The following is a 13916-nucleotide window of genomic DNA, read 5'->3' as shown; positions in this document are numbered from 1 at the left end:
GGATGCTGAGGCCACAAAAGAGACTGTAAAGAAAAGGATTGATGGTTTAAGAGGAAGTTACAGAAGAGAACTAAAAAAAGTTAAACAATCCACAAGCAGTGGGGCTGGAAGTGACGATGTTTATACACCTAACTTGTGGTATTTCGAGGAACTTTCATTTTTGAGTGATCAGGAAGTCACCCGATCAGGCGTATGTAGTTTGCAGGATGAGGAGGAGGAAGACAACATGAATGACAAGGATAACAATGGTACTCAAGAAGAGAGCAGGGAATTCTATGAGGTAATTTATAAATAAATAAAATTGAATTAATCCCTTAAGTGCTAATTTATTTCGTATCCACCTAAACAATTTGAACATTTTGTAGGACGAAGTAAGCCAGTTCATCCAGTCGCCACAATCTTCATCTATTGATGAAAGTCTTCCGAGAACTAACTCCCGACCACAATCAGCTACTTCAACGTCCCGCTCGATTACAACCCCAACAGTCAGAAGAAAGAAGGCAAAAGTTTCCGCCTCGGTTTCTGGAATTTCTGCCGATGACATTTTGATCGATGTACATAAAAAATTAAAAAATGAAGATGCAGAAGATGAATTTGCTGTAGTCGGCAAAAACGTGGCTTATAAACTACGAAAATTGTCAAAAGAAACGGCAATGGTAGCAGAAAATTTAATTATGGATTTACTTTTCGAAGCCCAGTTGGGAAATATTGACAAATCTTCGGAAATAACTATTACCCAAAAGGGGCAAGCTGTACAGCAACAGACAGCCAGTTTTACAATACTACAACAGGTTCATAACCCTGTTCAGCAAGGACAAAACATGGTAAATCCTTATACTACAGGAACTTATTTTGGACATTACAATCCTAATGATGAGTTTTAATTAATTAAGTAAATATTAAGTTAAGTTGAATTTTCTGGACATTTATTTTATATGTTAAAACATGTATAATAAATTACAAAATAAATACAGCAAAGTAAGGATTTAAAAATATTTGTTGTATTTTGTAACATGGCATGTTTAGTGAAATATAATACACTCACTTTCAAAAGTAGTCTAGCACCCCCTCGCCCTTTTCCATAATAAGCTGCAATTCAAAATTATTCTGTTTTAAATGTCTTTATCTTTTTTGATATCTGCTGTATTAAAACGATAACAAAAATATATACATATATACAGAGAAGTGAGAGGTAGCAAATGAAATGCTAAATAACTCTGTCATATCGTATATTAAAGAAGTTTTAACTGGCTTTTCAAAAGCAAATAAAAATAAATATAATCATTAAACAAAGGCGTCTTGCCAGGGGACACTTCCCTCATTACAAAAATAGTGCATAAATTGTTGCCTAACGTCTTTTGCATTATTTGTAGCATTCCTACGGTGGCTTCGTTGTAAATTTACCAAAGTGTTTGGTTCAGGCCGTAAGCCCAACTCGATTTCACCTCTTTCTGTATCTTCAGAATCAAAACAAATTGGGGGACTGTAATTAGAACTATTTTTATGTAAAAAATTATGCAACGCGCAACATGCCATTACTACTTTCTCGATATTTTCCAGCTTCATATTAATAGCTGTATGAAATATTCTAAACCTGGCAGCTAAAATTCCAAAGGCGTTCTCAACAATTCGTCGCGCTCTTGATAAACGGTAATTAAAGATTCTACTTTCCCTATTAAGCTGTATTTGGCTGAAAGGCTTCAGAAAATCTTCTCGAAGGGCAAAGGCTTCATCACCGACAAATACATATGGAAGCAGAGGTCCACCGGATTTTGACTGACATGCTGGTGGTATGTTCAATGTTCCATGTTTCAGCTTGTCATAAAAGCAGTGTTTTCGATAACGCCACCATCAGACACTCTGCCATTTGATCCAAAATGACAATAAATGAACTGATAGTTTGCATTTACAACTGCCAAAAGTACGAGATTGTGACTGCCCTTATAGTTATAAAAATATAAGCCACTATTATTAGGTGGAACTATTCGCACATGTTTACCATCCTCCGCTCCTAAACAATTTATAAAATGCCGTTTGTTTTCAAAATCTGTTGCTATAGCTCTCCAATCATTTTCCATTTTGGGAAACTGAAATTAAATAATAATATATTTTTTGTATAACTAGAATAATATGCACTTTTAAGTCTTACTATGAAGTATTCTTCTCTTAATACACAATAAATAGCATAACACGTTTCTGGTATGATTTGACCTAATGCTTGAGGTGAAATTAAAGTAGAAAACTTCAGATCTTCATAGCTTCGACCAGTGGCCAAAAATCGCAATGTACATGTTAAACGTTCGTGAGGGCTAATAGATGGACGCAAATAAGTGTCATTCTTTTTAATTAAAGGTATCACCAAGTTCAACAATTTAAGGTACGTTTCCTCGTCCATTCGAAGATAATTATACCAATCGCCAGGTTCGATTCTTAACTCCTCCAGTAGATTAATGTGAGATAATGTGTTTCGTTTCAGCAGCCATTGTTTGGTCCATTTAGATCGTGGTCTTCGCTTTTTCGCTTGTTTTTTTTTAACGGCCAAAGCCGCCGCCACTGCTAACAATTGCACTCGATTCATCATGTGTATGTTCAAAGCCGGTTGGAACAAAACTGAAAATGACTGATGTGTGTGTGCAATTAAAACTTTTCCGACCGACATGTACGTCGTGCAAGTATGTCGTACAAGAACGTAGTCTGTGGGGCCCTTTAGAATAATGTAAACCCCCAAAAGAATATATAGTGCCTATATATTTTTCGTTATAAAACAGTTTTATCGTATACCGTTTTATTTTCAAATGAAACATTCTTTAAGGCAGTTATTCGGGATAAAATTGTTGTATTATAAATCGACATGTTTAAATAAGGAATTCTTGTATCGCATATCTCCGCCATTATGAACAATTAAGTTGGCAACATGAAACTAAATCGAAAAAAGTGACTTTATTATTATTTAGAGAATTATATTGTGAAAGGATCGGCACATGCTGTAATAAACCATTAAAGTCATTAAAAAAAAAAGAATTTTAAGAAAAAAAATATTATATTTTTTTAAATGTTTACGTGAAACTTAACCAAAATTAAAGCGCTTCATTTTTTTGCCAAACACATGCCTACAATCTATCAATAAAATTTGCGCCGCATTAAAACTTGTGCAATTCAAACCTTCCAAATGATTTAATAAAATATGCTATATTATAACTGCCCGCCATATTTTTACGACCGATATCCGCCCAAGCCTCCATTTTTACAACAATGCAATGTACAACCTCTAGATTTATTCACAATAACACGCTTAAAATATAATTTGGTTCTAATTTTCTGCACTAAAAAATAAAATGCTTTTTTAAGCTGCTAAATTATAAAATGTTTTCATTGTGTTCGAAAAAACTTTATACAGAAAAAATTATTACATTTTATAAGACTTTTATAGTGCCGCTTTAATCCCATTTTATAGGTGTGCCTACGTGACATACTATAAAACCATTTTATAGTAGCTGTACGTTTGTACATAAAACAGTCGTATAAGAGTTGTATACACTTTTAATAGAACTGTTATACTACCAAACTGTTCTATAAAAATGGGCCCTTTTTGGTTGTATAAGGATCATATAATTGTTGTGTAGCACGTTATAGGAATGTTAGTATCCTAAAAGATATATCTTATAGTTGTTTATACAGACCTTATATAACTTAATTTGCTAGTTGGGCGTTCCCTGCGGCACACCATGCTTTACGTTAACACTTTTAGATGAACTATCTTTGTACATGACTCGCTGAACTCTACCACTTAGATAAGATTGAAACCACTTCAATACATTATTTTTAAGGCCTAAGCGTTCTAATTTCCTAATTAACATTTCTCTACTCACGGTTTCAAATGCTCTCTTAAAATCCAAAAACACAGTAAGTACTAGATTATCAGAGTCAAGGGCCCTGAGAAAATTATCAACTATATTAATAATGACAGACTCACATGAATGATTCTCACGGAACCCCTATTGGTTAGGTACAACTATTTTATTTATATTACAATTTTCGAGTAGCTGTTCCTTAACACATACTTCAAGGAGCTTCTCATAAATAGGTACGGTGTTAATTGGCCGAAATTCATTACACAATTTAGTGTTTTGCACTTTTGGAACAGGAACAACAGTAGAAAGTTTCCAGGCTTGCGGAAAAGCCCCAGTACTTAAGGATGTATTGATAATATCCAAAAGACGATCACCCATAACATAAGCAACATCGCAAAGAATCTGCTTTGAAATGCCACTCTCCCCACCACCAACGTTTTTTAGATTTTGAAGTATTTCCTTTAAGTTTCGATGACTAACAATCGAAACTTTATTAAATTGTGTCAAGGTAATCTGGACTGTAGGTGGTTCAATGAAATATGTTTGACCATTTGCTGCTGGTGGAATATCTGCAAGAATAAGATCAATACTATTCACGAAATAATTATTAAATCTATGTGCAATATCATCCTCCTGTGTACTGATTTCATTTTCAAACTTTATTTCATTAGGCATGTTTTGGTTTTTTCCTGGCAAAAGCGTCTTCAGATTTTTCCAAAGTTCTTTTTGATTATTTTTATTTAGATCTATGGTATTCACAAAAAATCTGTCCTTTTCCACTCTTATCTTGCTTACTATGGTATTTCTTATAGCCTTATATTCATCCAAATGTTGTCGTTATTTTCTATGGTAGCCCTTTTATGTAATCGATCCATTTCCTGCATTTGCTTCCTTATATCTTGAGATATCCATTTTTTATCGGCATATTTCTGTTTTTGCATAATTTTAATCCTTGGGCACATACTGTCACGAATTGTTCTGTGACAAAAGTATTAGCTAGTAAGTCAACATCTGAACTATTTCTATTCCAATTGCATGTAAGCAGTTCTTCTTGAAGTTTATTGCATTTATAGGCTTTAAAAGACCAAGTTACTATATCCATTGGCTGTTCCTTTGATTGATCCATAGAAATTGATATAATAGAATGGTCACTAATTTTAGGAGTTTGATGGACTTTATGCGAAAAAGATTTGTCATTTGAAATTAAATAATCAATCAGAGTCTGACTTCTTTGGACTATTCTAGTTGGAGTCTTAATTATTTGACTAAACCCATTGGTATAAATGATACTTAATAATTTGTTACTATAAAAACTGTTTTTTAATAAATCAAAATTAAAATCCCCAAGAATAATGTTGGTGCCATTAAATCCACTAACTTGTTCTAAATATCCCCTAAAAAACTCTATAAATTTGGCATCTTGTTTCTGAGGCGAATGGTACAAAACAGAGCACAAATATTTACATCCACCCATAGATAGCTCAAAAGACAACAACCAGACATAATCATCAATAGACAATGAAGACCCCACCTTATATCTAATATCGGTTCTAATAAGGGCCAAGACCCCACCTGTTCCTTTATTGTTACTAGTGCATTGCTCCAAATTGTACCCATCAATAATCAACTCACATGATTCAATGAAGGCGTTACGTGAGTCTCACTCAAAAGGCCGTTAGGCCTCCAGTCATTTACTAGTAAAATAATGTTATCTTTGTTGTTTAGATAACCTTGGCAATTAAAATAAACAATGTTGGTGTTAAGTGCAATATTTAGGTCTAATTGCTACTTAATATATTTATTCCTTTGTAACTCTTTAATTCGCTTATAGAAATCACAACTAGTTACATCTCAAGAAACGTGATTGACGTTTAGCCTAAAACCATACTTTTCTTAGATACTACACAATTGATACACTTAACGCTACTTACATTACATTCTTTAACATCATGGGGTCCCCTACACTTTGCACACACTTTATTTTCTTTACACTCTTTCAGTAAATGACCATACCGATAGCACTTAAAACACCTTCGAATACCATATTCTTTGAAGACAGGACAACGGTTCCAACCAATGTTCATCTTCTCTTTTTCAATAAACATACGTGGTAGCATCAACTTCCAAGATCATATTGAACTTTTTGCTTACGATTTTAGATTTTCTCACAATTTGAATTTTTCGGTTTAACATTATTTTGACTCTTTATTTTGGCCAAAATTTCATTATCTGATAGGTTGTACTCGGACTCATAATTGCCTACCACCTTAATCCTGTGCTCTAAAAGTTTTGGTACCTCAACACTGTAGTTGTCACCCACGTTGTTCTGGATCTGCGACTGAATCGAAGTTAGCTCCTTCTCATTGCCACACTTAATGATAACGCCGCCACTTTTAGTTGCTTTACCTAGCGATAAACCGGCTCCAATAACAGTAGGATTGACTTTCTTTTTCAAATCCTCCTTCACTTGCTTTACGTCTTTCACCGGACACTTTTACTTTACAACCAAAACTTTGTTGTCATTTTTAGTGCCTATTGCTGCAGCATATGACAACTTAGAGTTCACACTTGATGGTGCTGTTGACGGCTTACATTTCTTCAGGCTGGCAATTTCATGTTTGAAATTTTGGTTTTCGTTTAAGAGGAGATCGACTTTTTGATTTAACTCGTTAGTTTTACTGACTAAGAGCTGCAAGGTGGCCATAATATCTCTTACATCATCTAAATCAATAGCAATATCATCTGTGCGGCTTCTTTTCATAGCGCGCTCTGTTTTGTATGCACCATCACTAAATGCAGAGGGATCACACGATTCACATTTCCATGTCGATTTTCTCAAATGAAAACCGCGCATGTCAACATTAACACACTTTCCATGATAATATTTAGCACACCTGGTACATTGTATTATCGACTTAATGTCATCAAATACTAAATTACATTTAGCACAATTATTTCCTGGATCACCGTCATCCGTAGTACTTCCTGCAGCCATTATTACATTAGTTAATCACAATTTCAAAATCAGTATATGAAATAAATATAAGTTAATTCAGACAAATACTGTTTACAATAGAAAACCTGTTAATGTAAACACTGTAATAATCACGACAATTTCCTGACAATTTTTCGACGATTTCTTAATTTTAGTGAATTTTTTAGACTTCTTGGCAATTTTTCTATATTGAGGTTTTGTTTTCTAAAAAATTCGTTGAATCTTTAGATTGACTGACTATTTTTTTAAATTGAGGATTAGGAATTCTTTAAATTTCTTAAATTCAGTGAATTTTTAGATTTCCTGGCAATTTTTTATATTGACATTTCTTTTCCTAAAAATTCCTTCAAATTTTTTGGCAAATTTCTGTAATTTAGAATTTGTTGCTTGAAAATTTATAAAATTCAGTGATATATTTATATTTCCTGCAATTTTTTGCCATTGATGTTTTATTTACTAAAAAACAGTTCTTCACTTTCTGACGTTGAGATTCTATTGTTTATAAATTATTTAAATTTCTTGAATTTAGTGAATTTTTAAATTTTTTGACAAATTTTCGAAACTTAAATTATATTTCTAAAAAAATTGTAAAATTTTTAAATCCCTTGATAAATTTTTTAAAGTCGTAAATAAAATTCGTTGCATAAAAATTCGTTAAATTTTTTAATTCTCTGATAAATTCTTGAAGTTGAAGCTTCTTTTCCTAAAATTCTTATATTCAGTGAAATTACCAATTTTCGAAATTTAGGCTTCCTCACTGAAACTTTTTAATTTCCTGGGAAATTTTAGAAACTGATCCTTGGTTGTCTAAAAATTCTTTAAATTCTCTAAATTAAGTATAGAGAATATCAAATCTGTTTGGTGATTTATTATTATAAAAATTCCTTTTATAGATTGGGATAGCCAAGTAGATTCGTTACTGCGTCACAACGAGAAACTCCAAATAAAACTAGAAAGTCTCTTCAAGAAAATCGAGAGTCTTGAGAGCGAGTTGCACATGTTCCAAAAGCAGAATGACGGAATGGAAGATCAGCTGAGGAGCTACACCTTGAAAATGCAAAATATGAAAGGTCTAAAACGACCTTTAATAATCATCAAAACATTTCATCAAACATTTTTCAGGTGAATATCATAAGCTGAAGACAGACTACGAGATTGAGCTGGTGTCAGTGAACTTCAAGCTGAACACCAAAGAGAACATTCTTAAAGAGGCTCTGGAAGTGGGGGATATCCTGCTGGACGACTTGGAAACTTTGAAGAATCAGCTGAAATCGGTACCGTTCGCTCTTAACTGGACAAACCTAAAGGTGAGACTATTTACGAGTTTCCCCAATACATTTTACTAAAGTTATTGCAGATCAAGGGTAACTGCTTAACAGATTTAATCCATATATGTCGTTCATGCATCAACGAACTTTCCAAGGAGCTGCTGCATTTCCATAACGAAAATGTCCTAAAAGATAAGGATTTGTAAGTGGAATTCCTTGATGCTTGGGGGTATGTTAATCTGAAGAGTTATTCAGGTCAGCCCTAAAAGAAACCAACAAGAGCCTACAAGAAAACTTGAAGAAATCCATATCGGAACTGGACGTGATGGTGAAGAAAGTCGAGGAAATTTCCGGTCTGGTTGATGAAAAATCAATTCTGGAACAAAAATGTAAAATTCTCGAGGGTACTTTGCGGACATCCGAAGAAAAGGCTGAACAACTAAGACTTCAGTATGAGGGAGAGAAGAGTATTTCGGTCCATAACGTTACCAATACTGATAAGTTTTTGCAGGAGGTAATGTTTTGGATCATTGTGATTTAATAAATTATCAGAAATTGATTAAATTATCATCAGATTAATGGACTTCATAAAATCATTCGTATGTTTATTTTAAGTGGAAATATGGAAGGCTATTTTAAATTACAGCTTAATCATCATTTCAAATGGATGAACGATTTGATGAGTAATAAAAATCATGTACTATAAGTCTCTGAGTAAATAGTCATCAAAGTGATTTGATTGATTTTAGAGTTTCATTAATTCCAACTTAATTATAATAATTTATGGTCAGATGAACTTTGATTTGCTGAAAATTGATTAAATTAATATCATTGTGATAATAAAGATTTGGATTCTAGTTCTAAGGAGGCCTACAAATTAATAAAAAGCTTCGTGTGTAAGAAAAGCCTTGATCTTTCAGAAATTGATTTAATTATCATAGTTGTCATTCTTAAAATTTTAAAATTTTTTACGATAAATTTTAGTATTCGTATAAGCATTTACATTCTGGGAATTAATGAATCAATCACCATTGTTTGATTGATAAAGTTCTTTTACTATACTTCTTCTAAAGAAGCCTTGGAATCAAACACTAATGTCATAATAATTAATGGTGATTGATTTAATATTAATAAGAGATTATTAAGTCTTTATACTTCAAAAATTGATTATCATAGTTATGATTCATCAATTCAAATTTCTTATTATAATTTATGCGATTCACATAAGTATTTCTTTACTGAGAATTGATTGAATTATCATTTTTTTGATTATAATTTTTTTGATTCATAGGATTCCTTCGAACCTTGACATATCAAGAATTGATTAATTTATTATGTTTGTGAGTTTGTAAATTGATTCATCGGCTTATATTTCAAATAATTGATTAAATTATTATTTTTTTGGATTATAATTTTTGGATTATAATTTTTGCTCTTAAAATTTCTTTAAATAAATTCAAACCAAAGCCAAGGCTTTCCAAGAATTGATTAATTTATTACATTTATCATTCTATAAATTGATTCTTGGTCCTAGATTTACAATAACTTTCGTTCAGATTTAGAAAGTCTTATATTTGCTAGGCATTGATGGATCAATTATCATTATTGTGATTGATTGTGGACTCAATTATTATTGATAAAAGGTTATTGACAAAAGTAATAATTGTGGTTATTAAGCCGTTTTACGTCGAAAGTTAATTAAAATAGTTGATGATGGTTTCAAAGGTTTATCAATCAATCTGTGAAATGATTCACCGTCCTATTTTTGCAACAATTTTTGCGATTCAAATTATCATTTTTCTACTAGGAATTCAAATCAATTAATATTGATAAAATATTATTGATTCAAATGTTATTAGTAGATGATGATTTTAGTTTCAATGACTCAAATTTTTTATGATATTTTTTGCGATTCAGATAAGCATTTACTCGTTTAGAATTGATTAAATAATCAATTTCTTGATTATAATTTTTTTGGTTCCAAGCATCTTTTTGAATCAGTTCAAATCAAAGCTTTGACCTTCCAAAAATTGATTAATTTTTTATATTATTATAATATATCACACAGGCAAATAGAATAATTTAATCTAGATTATTGATCTAGGTAAGAATTTACCCATTGAGAATTGATTCAATTTTATAATTGTCATTCTATAAAATTGATAAATTAGTTTTCCAGAATTTATGATAAACTTTGTAATTCGCATAATTATTTTTCTGCTATATTTTCTCATAATTATTGATGAGTTTATCATCATAGCTGTGATTATAAATAAACTTTATCCAATGAAAAATTGAAAATTCACCACTTAATTCTTTATTTGTATGTCATTGATTTAATTGTCATTTTAGTGATTTAGGAGTGTTTATTCGATCTTTAAAGGATTTTGGAATCAATTATCGGTTATATCAGAAAAGCCATGAACTTATAGAAATTGATTAAAAAATTATTAGAGCCCAGTAATAGTGATTCAGATTGGTCAGGAACTGATATAATCATTATTATTATTATTTTAAAGATTACTTACCTTTCATTAAAATGGATATTGAATATTTGTTCTCTTAACCATCGTTTGATTAGAATCTAATTAAACGTCTGAGAATCATTCCTTTAATTTTTGAAATTGATTATGTTGATTATTATCGTTATGATTCAGATAAAATAATTAGCATCTCATTGATTCAAAATCACTGAAAGCAATTAAATAGTCCAAACATTAATTTTTATTGTATTCTAATGGTCATTGACTAAATCAATTAACTACTGTGATTCAATTTGGCTTGATTCAAGAATACAATAATGTTATTATATTGAATCATATAATCTCCCAGAATTGAGTAAAAAATTATCACAGTGATTACAAAATGTCATTAATCAATAATTTATTATTATTCACATAAACCGTTAGGGGTCTTTATTTCATTTAATAATCATTATGATGATTCTAGTTGGTGTATAAGATGAACCCCGTTATTTCCTAGAGTTGATAATTACCAGCTTGAATGAGATGAAATAATCAATCTAATGATTATTTCAATCACTAAATTAATTTAAAAAAAAGCCATTAATTTTTAATAATTTTAAAATTAATTTTAAATAGTGTCATTGACTGTTTCAATTAAATGCTTTGATTTAGAAATCTCTTTTATGAGAATTAATTAAGAAATTGATTATTTACATAGACTAGACTATAGACTCAGATTTCTTATAATAATTTTTTACTTATTGACAATCGAATTAACATTTTCGCAATTATAATTTTTTTTTAACTCTTAAGGTTCTCTTCGAATCAATTTAAATTAACAAACTTTGTCCTTCAAGGAATTAAATAATTTAATATATTTAACAGTCTATAAATTGATTCGTCGTCTTATATTTACTATATATTTTTGTGATTCAGGTAAGCATTTACCTACTAAGAATTGATTAAATTATCATTTCTGTGACTATGTTTTTTGTCCTTAGGTTCCCTTCGAATCAATTCAGGTTAAAACCTTGACTCTCCAAGAATTGATTTATTTATTTTCTTTGTCAATCTATAAAAGTATTTATCTTCTTATAATTAAAATAATTACAAGTTTTTTTACTGGTTCTAAAGAAGTCTCGGAATCAATTATTAATGATAAAATGTTATTAATTTAAAAATGATAAAGAAGAATATAACGCCTTTACTCGCCGAAAATTGATTATTATAGTTGATGATCTTTCTAAATGTTGGTCGACTGAGATTTATTAATTTGCTTATTAATGAAATTATCACTTTTTTATTAAAATTCTTTTGGTTCTTAAGTTCCCTTCGAATCAATTCAAATCAAGGCACTGATTTTTAAGAATTGATTAATTTATAGTATTATTCCTCAATTTTTGTGATTTATATAATCATTTTTCTGCTAAGAATTGAGGAATTGTTGTGATCAATAAAAGTTTTATACTAGTTCTAAAGAAGTCTTGAAATCAATTATTACTTGGAAGTGGTGATTGAGTTATTTAACCTTTACTTGTCAAAAATTAAAGTTAATTCTAAAAGTTTATCGGCTCAGATTTCTTATAACTTTTGCGGTTCAGATAAGCATTTACCTGATGAGAATTGATTAAATTATAACTTTTGTGATTATAATTGTTTTTGCTCTTAAGATCTCTTTAAATAAATTTAAATCAAAGCCAAGGCTCTCCAAGAATTGATTAATTTATTACATTTATCATTCTATAAATTGATTCTTGGTCCTAGAACTACAATAATTTTCGTTCAGATTCAAGAAAGTTCTATATTTCCTAGGCATTAATTAATCATTTATTGTGATTCATAAAATTATTAGACTGATTCTAAAAAAGTCTCAGACTCAATTATTAATGATAAAAGGTTATTGACTCAAAAGTAATAATTTTGGTTATTAGTAATTATTTTATTAAGTCGTTTTACGTCAAAAGTTGATTAAAATAGTTAATGATTGTTTAAAAGATTCATCAATCAATATGTGAAATGATTCATCGTCTTATTTTTTTCAACAATTTTTGCGATTCAAATCATCATGCTAGGAATTGATGAATCAGTCATCCATACTGTAATTATTCATGTTGTACTGGTTTTAAACAAGTCTTAGAATCAATTATTATTATTAAAACATTATTGACTCAGAAGTTATTGAGGTTTTTAAACCTTTATTTGCCGAAAATAATAATGATTAATATAGTTGATTATGTTTTTAAATGTTGGTCGACTGAAATTTATTAAATTGTTTAATCAATTAAATCTATGAATCAATAATTTTAATTATCAATTTAATATATATGTCAATCGTCTAATTTTGTGATTCAAATATTTTTTCTGCTAACAAATGATGAATGCATCACTATTGTAGTAATTTATGATGTTGTTATACTGGAAAAGGGAAGTTTCGGAATCACTTAATATTGATAAAATATTATTGATTCAAATGTAATAATTGTTGTTATTAGTTAATGATGATTTTAAAGTTTCACTGACTCAAATTTTTTATGATAATTTTTACCATTCAGATAAGTATTTATCTGTTTAGAATTGATAAAATAATCAATTTCATGATAATAATTTTTTGGTTCCAAGCACCTCTTTAAATCAGTTCAAATTAAAGCCTTGACATTCCAAAAATTTATTAATTTATTATATTGCTATAACATATCACACAGGCAAATAAAATAAATTAATCTAGATTATTGATCTAGGTAAGAATTTACCTATTGAGAATTGATTCAATTTTTATAATTGTCATTCTATTAAATTGATTAATAGTTTCCCAGAATTTACAATAAACTTTGTAATTCGCATAATTATTTTTTTGCTTGGAATTGATGAATTTATCGTCATAGTTGTGATTACAAATAAACTTTATTCAATGAAAAATTGAAAATTTACCACTTAATTCTCTTTGTAAGGAATTGATTTAATTGTCATGTTAGTGATTTAAGAATGTTTATTCGATCTTTAAAGGATTTTGGAATCAATTATTGGTTATATCAGAAAAGCCATGAACTTATAGAAATTGATTAAAAAATGATTAGAGCCCAGTAATAATGATTCAGATTGGCCAGGAACTGATAAAATCTTTATTATTATGATTTTGAGATAACTTACCTTTCATTAAAATCAATATTGAATATTTGTTTTCTTAGCCATGGTTTGATTAGAAACTGATTAAACGTCTAAGAATCATTCCTTTAATTTCTAAAATTGATTATGTTGATTATTATCATTATGATTCAGATGAAATAATTAGCATCTCATTGATTCAAAATCACTGAAATCAATTAAATAGTCCAAACAT

General features: G+C 29.8%; 1 protein-coding gene across 1 annotated transcript in view; it reads left to right on the top strand.

The window, feature by feature from the left end:
* Positions 1-13916, top strand: part of LOC126749555 (putative leucine-rich repeat-containing protein DDB_G0290503) — a 74290-nt gene that overhangs the window by 28431 nt on the left and 31943 nt on the right. Inside the window, exons 6-9 of the mRNA XM_050459271.1 lie at positions 7740-7916; positions 7969-8153; positions 8204-8316; positions 8370-8628. Coding sequence (XP_050315228.1) covers positions 7740-7916; positions 7969-8153; positions 8204-8316; positions 8370-8628 — 734 coding nt within the window. The remainder of the gene's footprint in view (positions 1-7739; positions 7917-7968; positions 8154-8203; positions 8317-8369; positions 8629-13916) is intronic.

This window comes from Anthonomus grandis, chromosome 2, assembly GCF_022605725.1.
Source record: "Anthonomus grandis grandis chromosome 2, icAntGran1.3, whole genome shotgun sequence".
NCBI lineage: Eukaryota > Metazoa > Arthropoda > Insecta > Coleoptera > Curculionidae > Anthonomus > Anthonomus grandis.
Note: the sequence above shows the minus strand (reverse complement) of the source record. Positions and strands in the feature narration are given on the sequence as shown.